This window comes from Hydra viridissima, unplaced genomic scaffold, assembly GCF_058129835.1.
Source record: "Hydra viridissima isolate aposymbiotic clone 2 unplaced genomic scaffold, HvirCarnegie_v1 scaffold_3, whole genome shotgun sequence".
Lineage (NCBI taxonomy): Eukaryota > Metazoa > Cnidaria > Hydrozoa > Anthoathecata > Hydridae > Hydra > Hydra viridissima.
In genome coordinates this window covers 20,842,802-20,865,997 of record NW_028324302.1, presented here as the reverse complement: position 1 = coordinate 20,865,997, position 23,196 = coordinate 20,842,802, and the positions used below count along the sequence as shown (strand labels likewise).

The 23,196-nt window shown below is 32.5% G+C and overlaps 1 protein-coding gene and 1 pseudogene across 3 annotated transcripts in view; both read right to left on the bottom strand.

Annotated features, from left to right (window-relative positions):
• The window catches only part of LOC149891403 (histidine ammonia-lyase-like), a 36,986-nt gene extending 14,017 nt beyond the window's left edge, over nt 1-22,969 (bottom strand). For all 3 annotated transcript variants that reach the window (XR_016450754.1, XM_090081894.1, XM_090081893.1), the window contains exons 1-6: nt 22,811-22,969; nt 21,962-22,090; nt 19,887-20,158; nt 19,387-19,432; nt 12,350-12,389; nt 7,493-7,567 (exon numbers count right to left, since the gene is read on the bottom strand). Coding sequence is in view for 2 of the 3 variants with exons in the window: in XM_090081894.1 (XP_089938020.1) it covers nt 7,493-7,567; nt 12,350-12,389; nt 19,387-19,432; nt 19,887-20,145 (420 nt within the window). In the remaining variant the exon portion in view is untranslated. The remainder of the gene's footprint in view (nt 1-7,492; nt 7,568-12,349; nt 12,390-19,386; nt 19,433-19,886; nt 20,159-21,961; nt 22,091-22,810) is intronic.
• Nucleotides 8,180-10,735, bottom strand: LOC149891404 (uncharacterized; annotated as a pseudogene).
• Nucleotides 22,970-23,196: the final 227 nt, after the last annotated feature.

The following is a 23,196-nucleotide window of genomic DNA, read 5'->3' as shown; positions in this document are numbered from 1 at the left end:
AGCTCGGAGTTGAGGTAAGTCTCTTTCCAATTCAGTGTGGGGCATATCAAAATTTATGGCGTCCGGCCGGCGATCAAGCAGACGGATGAAGAGTTCTGTATTATCTGTATTCGTTGCGCCGACACAAAGATGATGACCTTCTGCAGGGTTTACTATTCCATTTAGTGGGGACCAACTTTTCTAAAATAATGAGCACCACTATTTTGTTAGAGGAGTGTAAACATCATGGTTGAAGTGAACGCGCTTGATTCCCTTGTCCCAAGCATGACTGACCTGTATGGCTGGGCTGAAATATTGAGAAACTATGACTGATGGTATCTTAGTTTACCAAGGACTACACCCTCACGATGGAACACTTAATTGAAGTCGGGTTCTTTAAGAAATTGACAGGTATCTTAATAAGGTAAGAAAGCAGAGCTGCGCGCCCAGATAAGCCTAGAGTGGTCATTACAAGCCACTGGATTCCAATTGAAATTGTGATAAATCGCCAATAAAAGCTATATCTTATGCTTGCAAGATGTCCACCCCCGCACCCGACTATAAGAAAGCTGTCGCTTACATTGTATATCACAGCTCAGTTTTTGACGTTGGAGACCTGACCATCTCTTACGGCTAGGAGAAAATCAAGCTGGTGTCATAGACTGAGCTACAGTTTGATATGCGAGACGCTAGGAAATTGATCGGCTACATAATGATCGGTGAATGGGTTCGGCAGATAATAGTCGATAAGAAATGGATCTCTGCCAGCGCATAGTCGTGGATTAGGATGATCTCGTATGGTACAAACTTGTTGAACACCGTCTCGGGTAGCGGTGATGATAGGTTTACATCAGCGCTGGTGCCCAGAGCGTTTCTGTTTGCGTGGATTGCGATAGGTAGATCTACTTAATTTTCGTGCAGTACTACTGATACGAGGGCTGTGTTTATCTGTCCTAAGGACGTGATAATGGTTTACTAATAATGTTCAAAAAACTGTTGTGAAGAATTATAACAGCTGTTTCCATTAGTTGTTCTTCCTGAGACTTTCTTTTGGGTTTATATAGAGGCTTCACGGATTTCTATTAGAATTTCAAGTCCATACGAGTGACTTACTCACACCCTGAGTAATATTGGTTCAGCGCTGGACAAAATGCTTCTCCCTTCAATACATGACAATCCAGCATCTTTCTGGCTAAGGAAAGTTCTCTTTACTTTAGTGAGGTAAGCCAGAACGTTGGAACGTGATGATGTGTACCGTGCAGCTATTAGCCATTTCACTTTCAGACACTATAATAAGAATTATCATGAGTATCCCATACTTCAAGTGGCTCTCTACAATCTTATAGATGTCTGTGAGATGAGCGTACAAGATCAACAGGCTTGCGAGGACACCGAGATTAATATTTATTTAGAGAGAAAAACTTTTTAATTTAGTATGGTGAGGTAACTTGCAGTGTACATGAAAATGTCTTTCGGTGAAAAGCTCAAAAAATACCGACAGGTGAACTGTTAGACATGATCCATGCAAATAGAGAGAAGTTCAATCTATATGCTGCAAGATTTAAAAAAGTGAAGTGTAACCTATTGAAAAAACGTCTAGGTAGGATTGTTCAAGCTGATGACGCACCAAAGTACGTGCCTACCCTCAGCAGCGGAAAATCCGCGATCAATTCAGCTCGCTTGATTGAGAGCGCTAGCGAACGCCACTAACAGCCTATCGGGAGGTAATTAGAGTGTTTAGTTAGTCCATCCAATCTAAGCGCGCCTCTTTTTTCCTCAGTTTCACTCCTGATTGAGGGCTACACGATTACCCAACTCTTAAGGTAGCTTAAAATCGGCACTATACCACTCCTAGTTAGAGTCTCACCTGGCTATTAATATGCTCTCAATTGATACGAGAATATCTTCAGTATATTATAGCCTAAACGGATACTTGCGCGGGATACCTGCCATAAAGAAACTTGCAATAGCTGCAAAAGTTTCTGAAAATGTTGGATGCGAATGGTTGAAGAAGCAGGCTATTTGGCAGATCTACTTGTCAGCCCCTCACCTATACCAAGGCATTTTGTTGGTGAGAGCAAACCTGATTCGGTCCACCAAGCAGACTTACTCTATCTACCACATGACAAAGTCGGCGGTCGCACAGACAAATATGCTCTGGTGGTTGTCGATATGGCGAGCCATTACATAGAAGCTAAGCCATTTACTAACAAGACTCCGGTAAAAGTTGCTGGTTCTATCACACGCATATACAAGCGCTATCCGTTGACGTGGCCAAATCTGCTTCAGGTAGATCCTGGCCGCGAGTTCCTTAGTGCTACTACTCAGATCCTCAAGAAGCATAATGCGTGGTACAGGTGCGGGTAGCAGCTCCCGGAAATGCAAGTAAAGGATAGTAGAGCTTTGCAATCGCACTCTTCCTGAGAGCAGAGTGCGATTGCAACGCTCTCTGTGTTCGGAGATAGTGTTTTTAACGCAGTATGCTAAAGAGATGTTGTTGACGGCACATGGCTCTTCGAAATGGTCTAATAAGTGGGTGAGGTCACTACCATCATTGTTAGTCTCCCTCAACGACGAGCCGACCAGATTTTTAGATATTAAACCCAAAGACGCGATCAAGACTGTGAAGGTCTATCACATACCCTCACAACCAGGTCGGAGGGTTGTTGATCTCAAGGAGTCTATTATATCTCCTAGCGCTCTCGTGCGTTATCTATACGCGCTAGGTGAGTTTTAAGGTGGGCATCTCCACCCTACCAATCCTATTTGGTCTTTTACTACACACACTATAAATTCAATCTTGAGGAATGAGAGACACCCCGCACTTTGAAGTCTCACCAATGGGCCAGCAAGACGCTTTGTCCGTGAAAATTTATACATAGTTCCGGATGGTGCAGAGATACAACCCGAAAGTCTCACTCAACGCATAGTGCGTGGCCGTAGGCATGGGTTATGATCCCGTTAGACTCTATCCATCCTTTGACATCATTCGGGCTAAGAGATTTCTTCACTTGCTCGTATTCACCAATCTGATGTCCAAGTCTCCAGATTGCAACTTGTGAATTTTTCATCTCTTTTCGTTTTCCTAGACAGTTTTTGTATGATTCGTGTTTGAATTCCTCTTCGACCACAGTCTTGCCAACCCCCTTTGCCTTCTTAATATTTATTCCTGCTTCTAGAACTGAATACATTTTTAGTCTTAGCCCTTCAAATTTATATATGAGTCAGGCCTTACACTCATCCTTGAATTTGCCTTCAACCATTTTGATTTGTTGGTTGAGAGAGATATGGTTCATAGGGTATTTGCTGAAGTCGTATGGATCTGAGATGTTCCACATATCTTCAAAGATATCGTCTGTCTTGGCCTCAAAAATTAAACTGTCTGTACCAGTGTACAGCTGCTGCGACTTTAAGTCATACCTAGCCTTTATCTGGTTGCACCAGAAGTCATTCATTAGATTTTTCGACAGGTCTAGCATGGCTTGTCGTACATCTTTTGTTTTTTTTGCTATTGCTGCCAGATCATCTTTGAATATCCTGTGCAATTGGTATGCTGTGTCAACTTGAAGAAGTCCTTTTCAAAGTTGGAGCTGGCTTTTTTCCTCAATTCAGTGTTCATATTGATGTAATCAGCAAATCCAAGGCTCCTGCCTAAACTTTAACGCCACCATACCTAGCAATTACTAGAGCTTTAGATTGCGATAGTGCACAACATAGCACTCCTTACTCCAAAGATTTAGTACCGGCTTCTTAAACCCCTTATATTTATGATTACTCTCCTCGTTTAGCTTTCTATGGTAATCACTCAGCCATTTTTCTGGTACAATCATTTTCTCTGAGGCTAGAGGATAGTTGCTGCGTATATCATGTAGCTCTCCGAGATAGTCGATATCCACCTTTAATATATATCCTTTCGATGCATCGTCAGCTGTTTCTAGTACATCCACAAGCTCTGGCTGAACCCACTCGAACCCGCCAACAGGTAGCGGTTGTATCATCAGTTTTTACATCCAAGCATTCTCCACACCTTTAGTGTGTGCATAGTCTCCATCCTTTATCCCGCTCTTTTTGAGCTTAGAGTAGAATGCCTCCTTTGGTGGTAAACAAGTCTTGTCAAACCTGTCAAAGCCGCAAACAGACTCATCGGGATAGACCCCTTTTTGCCGTAGAAGACTTAACTCAGCTTTTATAAGGCCTTTTCTCGTAATCCTCAGCTCCCTACTCCTCAGATTCCTAGACAATGAATGGAGAGATTAATTTAGGAACTGCATAAAGTTGATAAATTTTAGCCACCCTACGGATAAGGGCATATTGTACAATGTTGTTTGGGATGCAGATAAAATTATCATTTTCCCTATCTTTACCCAGAGCCTGAATGATGATATCCCCGTCACAGCCTCTGAGGTTGTGGAATGCAACAGGAAGCTTTAGGTTATTACGGTCGTTTCAGTCTTTATTGAACTACATTTTGAATGGGCGGCTCCCCTATAACTACCACTGATGTAGGTGTGGTGAGATACCCTGTCATCCACCAGGTATTTATCACATAAAAAGCATTTCTCCTCTAGAAATACTGTTCTCGAGGGCTTATCAACGTATCTAAACTCTCAAGAATTTAGTTATGTTAGCCATCCCTATTCGTAGGCTGTCCATGAAGTGTTTTACAGCACCCTCCCCACGGTATAAGAATGGTCCCTTATTTTGTCCATCGCTGGTGACTCTTACACAACTACAATACTACATGAGACCTGCTTCGATAAGATACGCGTTGAGCTCTTTTCAGGTTTGGCTGAGGCACCTTCCACTGGCAAGTTTAGACACTCGAAGTCCGCTTGTATTATGAAAGGCACTGGTGTCTGCTTATATTTATTCGCAAACTCTAAGATACTTTTTCCTTCCTCCGACATCAAAGTCCTTTGAGGTTTTCCACCAATACCAAGGCAATCTTTGCAATGTTCTTTCAAGAGGTCCTTTGTCGAGAATACGTTTAAGCAGCGCTCACAGGGTGCTTCGTTCCACCATGCTTATTAAAACATACTTTTCAAGATTAATCTTATCTGATCAAAACATACTTTTCTGATACCCACCTACTTGATCTTACGCTTTTCAAAACATACGCTGCTGATCAAAACATACTTTTCTGGGTTAACCTTATCTGATTTAAGTAAGAGGTTTAAAATAGGGTGTTTCTTCTCGCATTCCTTGTCTTCCTGCTCTCTAATATACCCTTCCATCTTGCTAATATACATCGGGTACAGCCACTTTCTCCATCCGAAGACATTCACAAATAACCTTGGGTTATCAGACAGATTTTTTATGCTGAAATTTTTTGACATCTGGAAAGACGCTCAAGTTTTTTGACATCTGTAACCCTTACCGGAAGATCAATCCCTGTGAAGTTTGACTCACCCAGATGCTGCCTGTAATTCCTCTTATATTCTTTATGGTATTTTGCTGGATATTTCTTGGAAAGTATGACCCACTCAAAGCATCTGCTATCCGTGTTCCTCGCGTTGATAACACATCTACTTGGCATAGGTGTATCAGCTCAGCAGAATATAGAGCGTTCAGAGGTAGTAGCAATGTGGAGGCACTAGGTGTCTCCACATTGCTACTACCTCTGAACGCTCTATATTCTGCTGAGCTGATGAATATAAATTCGCATCAATTTATTAACCACCCAGAGTTAGCAGACGTCAAAGACATCATCTTTTCCGTTATCACTCTTTTGAATATTTTGTGAAGCTCCTCGATATCGTCTTTATTTAGTATTGGTACACATGGGACCCACAGATATGCATTTTTGGTTGCACCACTGGGCTCATCCTTAGCGATCTTGCCTTCCCAGAAGTTCGATAGTTTTTAATTTCACGGCTAACATCAGCTCACTTGGGAATAACTCAAGCTTATATCCTAGTGGTATGGTGGCTATTTAATTCTTAAGTTTGTCGGTACTCTTGTAAATTTCGAAGTTCGGCTTGTCTTCCTTGCTAAGCTTCTGATCTTAAGACTCGAGTTTCTAATCGACCGGCTCAGGCTCATTTTTTTGATCGTCTGATGGCAACTCTTCTGGTATAAATGTTAACAACTCACATTCTTCCTTGCTAAGCTTCTGATCAGGATCAACTTTTTGATCGGTCGATGGTAACTCTCCTGGTGCCAACACTATTAACTCACGTTCTTCCTCTGATCAGTTGTAATAACATGCTCAGACTTTTTTTGGTTGGTTGATGAAGCTACCTGCTTCTTGAAGCTTCCAGGTACTCATCTAAAGTTATTATTTTCTCTCTGAGGAAGCTCTTTAGTTCTTGCAATAAGGCGCTGTCCATGTTTTATGGATACTATCTATACTACATATGATCTCTAATGGAAAAAAAAAATATTGTTGATGTATCAAACGTACTCCTAAAGCCACTAGCAAGTCGCGCCGAGCGCTTTAAGGTTAAGAGTGTCGAACAATGATTAAATAATAATCCTTATAAAGTCACAGGTCTGAGACCATGGCCATTGAGATTACCTCAGATTACTTAATAAAACTATTCACTAACTCTACCATTAAGTACTTTTTCTGGCTCTTTTTTAGTCTATTAAATAGCTCAATCACCTAAGTTCGGAACACACTTTCTAAGAAATCAACTATCTTATATCAGTCTTTTTTTTTCTGTCCTGATTCCACCATCAACTATACTAATATTACTTGTATGAGTGAAAAACTTTAGATTGAAATTGGACAGTCAAAAAACCTTTATCAAAGGTCAGCATTGCACATAGACTTCAATGGTACAGTGGACCTAAAGACTGGACTATTGCCTAGCGGAAAAAAGTTGTTTGGTTAGATGAATCTCTTTTTCATTTTAGATACACTAAAAGTACCATGGATTAATGGTAGTAAAAAGTGACGTCCTGAGTGTACTAAAAACACTATTAAGCATTAAAAGATAAATATATTGGCTTTGCTGCACATGCTACTGGAATGGAACTACTGACTGTTGATATATGTTCTTTAATCAACTTAAAATCTTTTAAAAATTTACTCTCACTTTTCTGTGAGTACTTAATGTCAGCAGCAAGCTCTTTACTTCATATCCATTTCTTTGGTTCATTCTTAATGTCCTTTCTGAAAATTTTAAAACATTTTTTGTGAGCAAGGGATTGAATTTAGTCTCTTTTTTGTATTAGCCAGTTTTTTGCATTTTAAGGACTTAGAGACTTAAGGTACAATTCAAAGCTAAAAGTTCTTATATTTACACCTTGAAGTAAATTTGATATAAAAAAACAGCAAAAATTTTGAAAGTTAAAGTAAAACCTTTTCAAAAACATATAGGAATCTGTTTTTATTATCTAATCTTTAAAAACCTTTAAGACTTTCATTTAGTTAAAAACACTTTTTTAATTAAGGCTAACAATATAAAAAACATCAAACAAACAAAAAACTTTTTTTGTTGTTGATAATACTAGTAAACACTTTTATAAAAATCAGTTTAGAACTTATCAAGTGTAACAATTTCCAAACCTTAATAACAAACTTCCCCTTTCCACATTGAACAAGTTCATTTGTAGTCAATGACTTTCCATCAACAACAAGTATCTGTAAAAATATATAAAATTTACAAAAGAAGTCTCATTTGATGACAAATTTTTGCACTTGATAAATTTGCTGAATGTAACTTTGATAAAACATTGATAAAATCACCAAAATAACCCTAAAAGAACCCTAACAAAACCTTTAATTTTATATATATAAATATACATACATACTTATATATATATATATATATATATATATATATATATATATATATATATATATATATATATATATATATATATATATATATATATATATATATATATATATATATATATATATATATGTATTAGGGGTATTCAAAACAAGTAAATTTTCAAATCTAAAAAACCATATCCCCTAAATTTTGGGCAAATGTATAAAAAATGAGTCTCAAAATGTTTTAGCGCAATCGGATCACTTTTGACAAACCCCCCCCCCCCCCTCTCCACCCTCAAGCTAATAATTTAGGGGAAAAATGACCGAAAAGTGGTCATTTTCGGGCGTCTGGAGGGAGGGGCTATTTTTATTTTTTCAAGCTTTTTTTTTTCTGCTATATGTATATAGGTCTTTCTTTTTGTTTAAAAATGTATGGTTTTTTTCTTCTCAAAAATCTATTTGGTGGTATTGAAAGTCATGTAAATTAGTATTTTTGTGGTTAGGTTAGGTTTATAGATATATGTATATATAACCAAATAAATAAGCACTGTATGTATATATATATATATACACACACAGAGCCTCCTTGACTATTCCCAAGGCACGCTGGAGGGGGTAACCAACTTCATTTTGCCCGAAAGAATGAACAGTGGTTGGTTGTGACTTCAGCAATGTCGTTTATCTATATTAAAAAAACTACTATTTATCTATATTGAAAAATCAAAATGAGCAAAAATGAATAAAAAGATAAATTTCTACTCAAGTTTTATAAGAGAAAAAACATTTGAAAATCTAATAATAATCAAGTTTAAATCTTTATCTTTTTCCGCATCACACCTAGCCCATCATTAAACTTAGTCTTTGAAATTGTACCGGATTTTTGTTCTGGTGATCTGAATACAGATCGAACTTTGCCCACAGTGAGCAATATGTTGCGCTTTTCAGTTTCATCAGAATATCTATGAATATACTGCCCCAACATACCTATTGACCGTTCTGAATGGTCATTTACAAGAAGAAAAGTTTCAGCATATTTTTGATAACTTTTGTAGCATGACTGAGTATCCCAATAATTTTGTGGAAGTGAGAGCCAGTCTTGAACTCGTTGCTTATCAAACCCAATCATGTCAAAAATCAGGTAAGAAAAGACATCAACCAAGGCAGACAAGGATAGTGGTTTTTTACCAATATTTGTATTCATTTTATAAATTTCCTTGATATCTTGCTTTACTATATTCTCAGGTTTATAATAGTCAGAGCTAGGCATATCAAATGACAGAATTGCTGATGCAATTTTTGCCTTCTCATCTGATGCTAACTCGTCATCTAGCAAAGCTAGAGGTAATCAATTTTTCTTATTTTATATGTTATAGGGGATAAGTAAGTGACAACTAATTCTGCAAGCTCACTTCTATCATCTCTTATAATACCTGGTTTACCAACGTATGCTTTGCAAAATGTTAATGACTTCATAGCTGCATTCTTTAAAAAACTGCTTTTAACCTTATTCCAATCAAACCGTAACAGTAGAACTGAATTTTAGTTAAAATTAGGATCTTCAAAAATTCTTTTTAGCTTTTTGAAAAGAGGATAATCAGTTCCATTAGTTTCTTAATTGGTCACTAATTTCCAAAAGTGAAGCATTCTTAGTTCAGTCACATGATGCCTACATGCTATTTGGAGGAGATATTTATCCAGTTCTTTAGATAATCTGGAAGCTGATCCTTTATTCATCCCAGTGTTGGATGATGTCGTATCAAAGCATATTCCTCTAGTTTTTGAAGTAAGTTGATACTCCTTAATTAAGTCCATTACACTTAAGAACTTATCTTCACCAGTGGATAATGCTAGTGGAGGTACTCCAAGTAGGTAAGTCTCTCCATTAATGTTAACTAAAACAACCATTCTATCTCTCTTTAATATTTTTGCTTTGTTTAGCTCAAACAAGGTCTCGCCATCAAAATGAATTATACATGGATATGGAGATGCGTCTATGGCTGCTTTAATATCTTCTTTTTAAATGGTTGCCATGTTTTTATTTTCTTTTTTCATTTTTCTATATGCGGTAGACTGACTGCTTTTAATTTCTTTAAGATAAACACCTGATTGATATAGAATTGCATTTGCTACCTTCTGTAAAACATTTGGTGATATATCACAGGCTGTAGCAGTAAGCGAAAAATTACCAGCAAAAATATCTTTTGGAATTTTTGCAATTACTGTGTCTGGGTTTTCAGATACCTCTATATGATACCAATCACCTGGATCGAAATCAGACTCAATTGAAGATTAATCGCTTACAATTGTGTCTATAAGTTCAACGTTGGGTACATCATCTCTCAAACTCTTGAAAGATTTTAGGATGTGAAAGATTTTTCTTCCTGATGCTTTCTCTTGCCTAATTTACAGAAAAATTGTAGTTTTAGTTTTTAATTATAAAATTAGTGGAAAAAAGAATTAATAGAAATTGAACCAGAGATAAAGAAGTTAATTAAAAGCAATGAATACCTTTTTTTTATACGTAATATCCTCTGAACCAATAACAAACTTTCTTTCACCCTCATGATCATCAAGAAATTTTAGATCTTCAATCTTGTCTGTTAGTGATCTTTTTTTATCTTTACTAATCACGTTTTTGAGATTAGAATTACCAGCCGAAAAAACTTTTTTTTATTTCTATCTCAAAATCGTTTTGTTTAGCCAAATCACCACTAGTTCCCCTTTTTGCATTTTTTTTCAAGTTTGAATAGGACTTATGCAAATTAAAAAGTTTTTTAACTGAACTTAAATTAGTTAACACATCAAATCCAGCTTTAATCCAGGGTCTCTTGATTTTAGACAGAATACATTCACAACAATCTGAACATCTAAAAAAATTTTTTTTAGGGGGACAAGCAATAATATTTGATATTGGTGCAGATCAACATTGTTGGTTATATGTTAAATGTTGAAGAATATCCAAGCCTGTTGGAAGTTGCATATCTATATAGAAAAATTTAGGCATTCTTTAATAAATATTTTAGCGACTAATGACTCGTTATAGTTCCAGTATTAATAAAAATGTTTCTACCTGATATAGCTGGTTTTGCCTCTTTTATAATAAAAAGTTCCTTTTTCATTGACCTAAGTTGTGCTTCACTCATTTTTAATGTTTATTGTATGTACTATTCTGTATTTATTAGAAAAATTTAAAGTTATAAACTATCAAAATTTGCACGAAAATATAAGTATATAAATTAGGCGCAACAGAAAATACATTTAAAAATATACCAATTTTCATGATTTTCAATACCACCAAACATAGATTTTTGAGCGGTAGGAAAAAAACCATATATTTTTAAACAAAAATATAGGCCTATATATATGTAGCAGAAAAAAATTTGAAAAAAAAAATAATTGCCCCTCCCTCAAGACACCCAAAAATGACCACATTTCGGTCATTTTTTCCCTAAATTATTAGCTTGAGGAGGGGTCAAAAGTGATCCAATAGCGCTCAAACTTTTTGAGACTCATTTTTTATACATTTACTCCAAATTTAGGGGGTATGGTTTTTTAGATTTGAAAATTTACTTTTTTTGAATACCCCTAATATATTTATATATATATATATATATATATATATATATATATATATAAATGTTCATCACAGGAAAAATTTCTCCACTAGCGATGCTAACATGTTTATTATACCTTTTTTGTTTGTTCAGCTTTATTAACCACGCATAAAAAAAAAATGTTTTGGGAAATGTTATAAAAAAGTCACACAAGGATTTAAAACTATTTGTGAGACAATTTGGTAGTTAAGATACATAAAATCTTTTTCGAGCCCAAAGTTTCAAAAAAAAATTTGAAAAAAATGTGCAGCACAAGAATGGGCTCAAACTTGTGCAGTAAAACTTAATCCGAGACTTGTTATCATAAACCATCCCAAGCATTTAACAAAAAACAATTAAAAGCATATCTCTAAAGTTATAAACATTTTACTTTAGAAAAAAACTGGGATTTATGCAACTATCACAAAACACCTATTGCCTAAGATAGACTTATTTCTAGTGTTATAAGTAACTTTGAACTAACAAACATAAATTTCTTGTTAAAAAATTTTAAAAAGTATGTCAACTGCCTTGTTGCATCAAGATTAAGTTGGTAAAGGAATGTCAGTTTTTTGGGCTGCATAAATTTTATTGAAGAAAGTTTTGTAATGTATATACAGGTTAAATCAACCAACACACCTATATAAGGACACTAGAAAACTCTATGGTTCTATCAAAAAATATGCAAACTGATTGAACAAATGGTGGCAGCTTCAACAAGATATGGCTCTTTCCTAAACAGGTTGCTATCAAAGTTTGGATACAAAAAAATGAAATAAATTTCATTCATGGCAAGCTTGATCACCGAATCTGAATTAAATTGAATTTATTTAGACTTGGATGGACAAAGAATATTATAGTCGATTTTAAAATCAAATCTTCATCTATTGCTTGTTTTCACAATTCAACATACAAAATCATTGATGAAGTAAAATATTAAAAGTGATTCATGATGTAAAAAACTAATACTTAACACAAGCAGTAAAACTAGCACTTAATATTTTACACTACCAATAAACTTTATCGCATTTAATGCTGAATTGGCGATTACCTTTCTGGAAGCTGACCAATTGATGGCTTCAGATTGATCACTTTTTAAAATCAAGGAAAACTAACAGTATTTGTTAGTATATAGTCCTTTACTAAATTCTACAACACACAAACAAATATCGCATTTGTAAAAAGGTTGACAGAAATAATAAATCAAATTCTGCATATAAAAGTATGTGCTAAATTTACATCGATAGCAAAACAATTAAGAATGAAAATAACATGAGGTTTTCATTTAAAAGGAAGAATCAAGTTAAGGGAAAATCAGTGAATGTTAACCATGTAAACAATCAATCTGATTATCCGAGTTTAAAAAACCTTTTTGGGGACCTCTATGACTTATCTTACACTTAAACTAACTGCAAGTTTGTGGATATTCTTAGGTGCATCGACATATCCCGAAATTCTTCAAGTTATCTTCTTATATCTTCACTACCATATCATATTGATTTTTATATACTATTTGCATCTTTTAATAATATGCCTGATATTATTGGGATAACAGAACCTAACCTGCACGATAAAGATGTGTCTATAACTAATGCTGATTTAGACGGATATGTATTTGTTTACACGCCAACTAAAGCTAAAATGGGTGGTGCTTTGATTTATATTAAATCTAGCTTAATCTCTAAAATTAGAACTGACTTGATCCTGGTTAAAAGTAAAGAACTCGAAACTATATTTATTGAAGTAATAAATGCTAAAAGAAGCAACTTAATAGTTGGTTGTTTATATCGTCATCCAACAATGTGTTCGTCTGAATTTGTTGATCGCTACCTAAATTATCTTCTTGAGAAAATTAGTTTAGACAAAAAAATGTTTATGATAATGGGAGATTTCAACTTTGACTTGCTCAATACAATACGTCCAATGAGGTTTCACATTTTTTAAAATCAATGGTTTCAAATTCTCTTTTTTCTTTTATTATACAGCCTACACGCATAACCATTCATTCTGAAACAGTTATTTACAACATTTTTAAAAATCTTTATTCTTCTGACATAATCTCAGGCAATCTTACCACTTCAATAGCTGATCATCTTGCACATTTTATAATAATGCCACATTCCAAAACACAAACTTCACTTGAACCTATTGTAAAGAGGTGCTTTAAAAACTTAAAAAAAGCTGAATTTATCCAAGATATTTCAAATGTTGAATGGGATGACTTTATAAAAGAAGAAAATGATGTCAATTACTCCATTATAAAGTTAATCGAACTTTTTGATTGTATTTTGAACAAACATGCCCCTTACAAAAAATCAAACAACTAGTCTTAATAAACCTTGGTTAACGAAAGGCATTCTCAGGTCAATAGCACTTAAAAAAAAAATTCATAAAAAATATTAAATTCAAAAAACGGCAAAAAAGAAAAATTCACTTTTTATAAAGTTTAAACAATTTAGTTTAGCAAAAAGGGAAAGTTATTCAAACTTTTTTAGCCACATAAATAAAATAAAAAACACTTGGAAAGGTATAAAAGAGGTGATAAATGTAAAGCCAGATAACAGTTTCTCCCCGAAAAGCATACTCATCAACAAAAAATGCGAAACTAATCCTATAGCTATCTGTTATCAGTTTAACAATTTCATTTCGATTGCTTCAAAATTATCCGATGGAATTCCAAATTCTAGATTCAACATTCAAAAGTATCTGACCAATCCTAATAGCAACTCTTTTTACTGATACTGTGCGCCCAATAAAGAAAGACAAAACCCTCGGCTATATAAATTCCACTATCATAGAAGGTAAGAGTGTTGGACCAAAAAGCCTTCCAACAAAACTTCTTAAACTGGTGTCAAAAATTCTACACAAACCACTAAGTATCATGATAAATAATTCATTTTGCAAAGGAATATTTCCAGATGTCTTCAAGCTATCCCATGTTATTCTAGTCCACAAAAATGGATCTACGGTTGACTGCACCAACTATCGTCCGATTTCTCTTCTTTTTAATTTAGGCAAAATTTTTGAAAAAGTTATGCATAATAAATTATACCACTTCCTAAACCAAAATCAATGCTTATATAAAAACCAGTTCGGTTTTCGTAAAAAGCATTCCACAGCTCACGCTCTTATCAAAATTACAGAAAATATAGAGTTGCTCTTGATAATGGAGACTTTGCTTGTGGGCTTTTATTTGATTTACAAAAAGCTTTTGACACTGTAGACCATGACATTCTCATATCAAAGCTTAACTATTATGATGTACAAGGCATACCCTTACAATGGTTTAAATCATACCTTTCTAATCTTCAACAGTTTGTTACTTTAAATAGCACCTTCTCAGACATTAAAAACGTTTGCATTGGCATGCTCAAGGATCCATATTAGGTCCTCTTCTCTTTATTATATATATCAATGATCTTAATCTTTCTATCAAACATTCAAATACGTATCACTTCGCTGATGATAAAAATCTTCAATTAATAATAAACCCTCTCAAAAAGCTAAACATATATATTAATCAGAATATGTTCAATGGCTCCGAACAAATAAAATCTCATTGAATACTAAAAAAACAGAAGTAGCAATATTTAAGACGCAATATACTAACTTTTCTAAAAATATTAACAAGAATCTTCCAAAATAGTTGAACTTCAGAATAAGTGGTTAAATGCTGCCTTTGTCTAGTAACAAATCTTATCTTGGTGTTGTAATCAATGAGAAACTCTCATTTAAAACACACGTAAATGACTTTACTCTCAAACTAAGCCGTTCCAACGGCATGTTAGCAAAAGTTCCACACTACATTAATTTTGAAAAATTGCTATCTATATATCACTCAACTTTTGGTTCACATTTACAATATGCATGCCAAGTTGGGGACAATCTAAAACCGTCTGTCTTTCTAAAATCGTTTCGCTTCAAAATAGAGCAATACAAATAATTAATTTCTGTCCTAGAAACTTCCCTAATGACATCCTGTATCTTACCTCCAAAGTTCTTCGTTTCTATGACTTAATCCAGTTCCTAAATTTTTCATTTGTCTGGATCAATAACACGGTTTTTCATTTGAAACGTTACAAAGTGTTTACGAATCGTCTCATTTATATTTATTATCACTCCACTTTATTATAGCGTGATTCTTTCTTTGCTGTCTAAAATATCTTTTGATAAATATTTCAATTTACTGAATAAATTGAAAAATTATTTTATTGATTGTAAACTACAATAAACTGCAAAACTGCTAAAAATATTTATAGTGAAAATATATTTAAAACTGTTGACTTCCTTTCATAATTTCAAGTAAATCCTCTTAAAATTTTATTTTTTTATTATTATGTGTATTAATGTAAAGAAAAAAGTAAACATCCAAACTAATTAAAAAAATGCTAGCAAATTTTTTTTAAAAAAAATAGTCGTTTGTTCTGCTTTAAGAATTAAAATTCATCAAATGTTTTTAAAAAAATCATGTTTCACAATAATGACATATTTTAAAGCTCGTTTGTTTGTTTTAATGACTAGAGAGAATTTTCGTATATTTAAAAAACCAAAAAAAATTGTTATATTTAAAATCCAATCTGGCAATGTTTTGCTTTTGAAAACAAAATCAATTGTAAAGTTAATTTTTTCAAATGGCGAATTTTAGCAATTTATTGTATATTTTATTACTTTCAACTTGAGTTTAGAGCACTTAAATTAGATTTTGAGACAAGAATTTTTATACAATTCTTGATCACCATAAAATTCTCAAACATTTAAAAAAAAAAAAAGAAGGGAGTGGGAGAGGGGGGAGGGGTAATAATGTTTAGTAGCACTCGTTATTAAATAAATTCTACATTTATAAATCTTTTGTTGTAATATTTAACAATACGACCTTCTTTTTTCCTTTAGGACTGTCTAAAGTCTCAGGTATTGAATCGCAAGAGTTTTTTTGTTGTCTAAAGTATTTTTCGCCTCTGACGATAATAGCGCTGTCTTTAGACATTCCTTGTTCTAAATTTTGTGTTTTCTAATTATTCGGTCAAGCTCTTCACACAAATGTTGAATTGGATTTAGGTAGGTGAATGTTGAGGTGAATGATGTTATTTTGATACAATACAGGTATGTTATTTTGATATATACAGGACCTACAGCTTCACTACATAATCGAATGATTCGGATCATTGTACCGCTTTACTATTTTAGTGGTTTGAGATATTTTTTCATATCAACAAATTTTTTATGCCAATTTAAGTTTCCTGTCGTAAAGGCATTTTGGCTGACTGTAAAGCAATGTAAGGCATTAAACTATTTGTTTATTTTTTATAAAATTACGTACTGTATTTTCCCTAGCATAAGCTGTTTACAGGACTTACTTTGCCTCAGCACAATCTTAATCTAAACTTTTTGGTGTAAATTTTGTTATAAATGTTTAAAGGTTTTCTATAATAATCAATTAATCGCCATTTTTACTTTACTATACTCGGGTGATTTAAGGCAAGTCTGGCTTTTATCAGTATTTGGTTGCGCTACTAAACATTTCTTTTGAGCATAACTACATTTGGCAAACGATTCACTAAAATGCACGTTACCTGGCAAATGTTGTTAAAAATTAAAATATTAATTTTTTATAACATTATGGGTTTTAAAAATAAACAAAATGATCTCTAAGCACAACTTTTTCAGTAATGTTCACTCTTGTGCACTACGATAGTTGTTGTTATCCATTTGTACAACTAGTTATTTGTGGTACAAATAGAAAATCCGACGTTTTTTAAAAACTTCCCGCGTCGCCCATAACACGACTAAAAGGAGCGACCATCGTAAACGACACTTTGAGCTATAAAATCGATTAGCGTATATAAGGTTTTTTTTTTATTGTCGGGTGAATCCATGTGATCAAATTTACATATTTACTTGACAAAACCAGGTTGCGATCAAATAACAAATGTTGAAAAGCTAATAAAGATGGGAAATAAGTCTCTTCTGCCGTTAGCAAAAAAAAAAAATTTGTACAAGGATAAGTAAATAAAAATATCAGTAACGAGCAAGCTATGTTGTATAGCCAATCTTTTAGGATTACTTGTTGACCTGTGTTTATGATATTTAAACTCGCCTTTGAAATTTTTGGTTTTTAAATATTTTGTAGCTGTTTGAAGAAAAGCAGAACTCATTTTCTAATTTAAAAGTTTTACATGTAAAAATGTTAAACCAGTTGTCTTGTTGCTGTGTTTATCTTTTTGTTTTTAGTTTTTACTTGAAAATGAATTGAATGTTTCACTTGATCTTTTCTAATTTTTATGATTCATTTTCTCTGCACATACATACATACATACATACATACATACATACATACATACATACATACATACATACATACATACATACATACATACATACATACATACATACATACATACATACATACATACATACATACATACATACATACATACATACATACATACATACATACATACATACATACATACATACATACATACATACATACATACATACATACATACATACATACATACATACATACATACATACATACATACATACATACATACATACATACATACATACATCTAAGTTGTTAATTTTTCAATTACTACTACAAATTTTGTGAAATATTCATTTTTCAGCAAATGTAATAATGATAAAAAACAAGACAAGTTTTGAAAGTACAAGGTAAAGTTGCAAAATCCAAATGTTTTTCATCAATTATTTGTCTTTAGCAAACCTTGAAGTTTTAATTGGTGGTGGGTCTAAATAAAACTTATATAAATAGAAGGGAGATATTTTTAAAGTTTCTTCCTCCAGTTCCATTTATTTATTATTGTTCATTATATGATAACAACATTATATTGTGTATAAAATACAATATGTTGGATTAATACTGACAAAACTTGTTTCTCATGCGACAATCAAAAGTAAGTGTCAAACATTCTTCAAAATGCAATTTATGGGAATCAGATCATAGTATTAAGCAGATTGTTTTATTGCAAAAGTAAGAAATGATGATATTAGATACTAGATGAAGGCTGCATCTTACATACAAATGAAAAGTGAAAAGATAAAAAATGCAGGATAAATATATACCAGGCCGTCAGCCTTTTTGTATTATAGGCGAGCGACAAATACCCCTAAAAAGTAAAAAGACTTGTTTAGGCTCAAATTAAGATAATCTAATAGGTTTTTTCTATTTCAACTGCGCAAATTTCGAATTTCACAACAACAACAAAAAAGTAAACAAAGTCGAAGAGGTTTCGAACATTTAAGTTCGAACCGAAGAACATAGCTAAACTGTTTGAGTGTTTTTACATGAAAGCTAAAAAAAAGAAAAGGTATGAAGATTTTTAGTGCCATTTTCTTCACATTCCTACCGAAGAAAGATACTTTTACAGAAAATCTAGTTAATTGTCCAATTTTATTCCGGAAGAAGAGTTTAGTTGGTGATCCAATAAAAGATTTTCTGAGCAGTATTCTCAAAAAGCATGAAATATGTTGAAACCTCAAGATCAATTAGAGCATACACTTTAAATAGGTAAATATAAACATTTATATTTAACAAAAAAAAAGTAATTTTTTTGCTAAATATAAATGTTTATATTTAACTGTATATTTTTTATCTATTATCGGCTGTTTCAATAAAAACAAAGTCGGTCTTTGAAAACGGAATACATAACGTCACATTCTTATTGCCATCAATCACGCGAGGTGAAAATACGTCACACGCGTTTAAACAAAAATAACACGAAGAATAACGAAATTTTCTCAGACTAGCTTTAAATCACTCGAGTATATTTAAATAATCTTCATCTTCATTTATGCACAGTACACAAATTACTATTTTAACAGAAAAAGACTTAATGGTTGATGTATTTACTTTAGTAAATGTAGATCATATGTGCTAATATTTGATGAAATTCAGAATTTTAATATTTTTCTTTTCGCTGCGCTTGAATAAACTTATATGAAACCTATATCAAGCTTGAACAAAACTTTTGAATAAAATAGCTTAATTGAGGCAGACTAATTTGTTTGCAATTATTTATTAAGAAAAAAAAAATTATATTTAAAACCAAAACTTGAAAAAGATACTGTCCATTTTCTGCATTATTTGCAAATAATTCTTCTTTTTTGTTTTCTAAGATAAAAATTTAAATGATCAAACTCCGGAAATGTTATGACTGCAAGAATGCAAAAAAAAAAAAAAAAAAAAAAAAGAAGGTTGAGGGAACAGGAGGGGAGGATATAAATTTAAAAAAATAATTAAATTGGTTATTTTAACCGACATTTGTTTTATATTTATTTCAAATATGTATTATTTAATTATAAGTAAAAACAAAATTTAAACGGCTTATTCTAGGCCCGCCTCACAAGATTTAAACCTGAATGCAAAAAAAGAACTTGAGCCTTTAAGTCAGATATCAAATTCGAAATTTTGTTTCAAGGGTTAAAAACGGTCCCGAAAGCAGACTTGAAATTAAAATTTTAACTAAAATTTTTAGTTTCCTTTCATGCATCCGAGCCTAATTCAGATAAAAATAAATCTCACGGAAGGGGTATATATTGTAAAACATATAATAGATAACCCTTACTCAAGTGTACTAGGTCTCCATCATCAAGAACATCCTTAATTTTGTCGCAGTTTGATAGTAATCCATAGCTTTTAGAATGTCTCAGAAAAAGCTTTTTTTTTTCCGGAATAGTTAAATTCAGACCATCTTCTTCGGTCCCTTTTTCTGTAACGTCAGTTTTGCGTTTTAAAGTTTCTTCAATTAACCAGCTAATGGTTTCTTCACCGTTTCCGCATGGAATTACATAGCAAATACCGAAGTAATTTACACATATCTTCATTTTAATAAATCTTCTTTTTTCCAATATAAAAAAATTCATAAAATAAAACTAAAACTTAAGAATGATATTTTAATGTTGAAGACGTAAAAGGTATTATAAGAATTATTGATAATTAATGAAGCATTGATACAGTGTCTGAAATTTTTTTCAAAGTAATTAAATATTTTAATATTACAGCAGGTTTTTTTTAAAAACTATTAACTATTTTAATCAAACTTGATTTAAACTTTGAAGGATGGACTTTTAAAATTAGTAGAAGTGGAATTCCGATTTATTTTCCGAAATCATTTATAATCTTTCTACTGAAGATGTTATCACCATTTTTGTGTGATTTATTTATATAAAAAATGCGTTGTATATAAATATTTAAATATTCTAAATCCTTTTTACAACGCACTTTATAAAACTTGTAATACAGTTATATACATATACAGAGCTGTCATGTGTCAAATATGTCTGATAAATATTCTGCCGACATAAAATATGTCCGAAATATCTCTCTGTCCACATATTTTGACATAATTTCATGTCTGAGACATTTTCTGCCGACATAAAAAATATCAGAAACATACTTAAGTGATATACATTGTGTTTTTGTTTTTTTTTGTGTGTGTCCACTTATTTCGTGTTTTATTTTTTGCGAACAACAACGAGACAAAAAAATTATCAGTTTCTTCTCCTATAAGAGAAAAAAAATTTTCACACGCATGATGAATGTAGCATTTCATGCATTGACGATTTATAAAAAGCTCAAATTATTTGAGTGTATTTTTCACAAAAACGGATTTGTCCAATTTCATCAGCTAACACGAAATACATGTTACGGTTTCCTCCTTCTTTAACAATTTTAAATGGGATTTTCTCTTGTTTATGCAATAAAATATTCGCCGATTTAATAATTAAATCTTAAGAAAAAAAAAAGCAATAAAAAGAATATTAGCTGTTCGAACAAAAATTTATACAAGAGGACAATCGTTTAAACCCCGAAAAATGAAAAATGCGATTAATAATCGTAAAATAATATGGCGCGTAATTTAAATATGTGAAAATTTAAGATGCACAAATATACAAACCCCCAGAACGCATGCAATCTAGAGTGCACAGTTACACCCAGTAACCAAAAAAATGCTAACCTTGTCCTTTTTAAAGAAAATGGAAGTACTTTTTAAAAATAAATACATAATATATAAATTAGCAAAGTTTATTTGAGGTTAACTTGATACGAACCACTCGCATCGCTCAAATATGCTACTTTGTTGGAGAAAAGCATCTTAAAACCATTTTGAAAGAACTCAATAAACCCAAAACACACCTCTAAACACAACTTTAAAGGCAACCGAACTTTTTCTGTCGTTATTTTAGGTTGCTTTTGTTTTTTAAATCTTATCCTTATAAGTTCTTTAAAACTGAAATAAAATTTGTGATTTTTACGTGATCTTAGCTTGAAAGCGCTTGAAAGCAAAATGTTTTTGGTTCAAAAGCCAAGTTTTCCTCGTTATATCAAACTTTTTTAGAAGCTTTCAGAAATTCTAGACAAGATCTTACTTTTTCTAATGCTTTGATAACATATCGCATTCTAAAATTCTCATTTTCAAAAACTATTCCTTTAAAAGAGAAATTGATTGTTTCTATCAAACATGAAAAGATGACGTTTAACGAAGACTAACTGAGACTAATCGACAAACAAACCTATAATAAAAATACAAGGCATTAAAAGATCCTGAAAAAGGGATGTCTAACAAAAAGTTAGCCCAAAAGTTGGGTGTTCCAAGGAACACAATATCAACTTAATTAAAAATAAAGACAAGATATTTACCTCGCTGGAAAAAAATGTTACAAAATCTGAACGGAAGAAGTTTCGTACTGGTAATTTCAAAACTGTAGACAAGGTTATATTGACGTGGTCGCGAAAAGATGTCAACATATACCAATTGACGTCATCATACTAAAAGAATAAGCATTAAAATTCGCAGAGGCATTTAGAGTGTTAAAAGCATTTGATTGTTACTTGCATAATTGGAAAAAAAGGTCAGTTCCATTTTGTCAAACCTTATTGTATTTAAGTTTAAACACATCCATCAGCAATTAAATTTTCCAACGTCTGTTTCAAGATAAAATTCAATTTTTCTATTCTTATATTTAGGAATGACATCAACTTTAAAACCACCTTTGGCAAAAATACCTCCGCGACAAATGGTTAATTTAGTAAAACTTAAAAAATGAAAATCTTCATAAATTTTGACAAGAACTAATCGACAAATGCAATGCAAACGACAAATAAACGACAAATGCAATTCAAACGACAAATAAACGACAAATGCCGACGCAAACTGAAATATAAGAAAATCAAGCCAAATTTCTTACAGCCTTATGTTGAAAAACACTTAAAAAGAACTACAATTTTTTGCGCTTGCTAACCATTTGGCGCATTTAGCTAAGTACGAGCGTCATTGTAATAATAACTGTAAACTCGTTTATGTCCTATAAGAATCACTTTTCTTAACAAAATGTTTGGCAACTATCTTTTGCATAACAAAATGGAAAGAAAAATTTTTATACGAAGCTTCAATAATGTCGTAAGGATTTATGAAGTTGAAAAAAAAGAAGTATAGATTTAGGATTTCTCCGACTAAGTAAAATTTATTTAAAATACTGAACAACTCACTTTAACTTTTAGTCAAAATATTGCTTTTGGCGCTCAGTGCAAGAGTCTAAATCTGTAAACGTTTTTAGAGTCGAATGATAAAAGTTCTTTTTAACAGCGTAACAAATTTCTTTAAGATTTTGTGTTAGAAGGGTATTTGTCAGAACTCTGTCAAAATTATGATTAAAATGGCTGTGACATAAAAAATTACAACTGAATAGCATTTAAATCAAAAGACTCCAGCATCGAGATTTCTTACATGCGGCGAGGAAAATCGTTTTAATGTCTCAAACGTGGAAGCGGGCATTCCAAGGCATCCTATTTTAATCGTTTTATTTGACAATTATATTGAGTGTTGACAACATGTTTTACATGTGAAATGCAAAAAACATGAATGTACGTGCAAA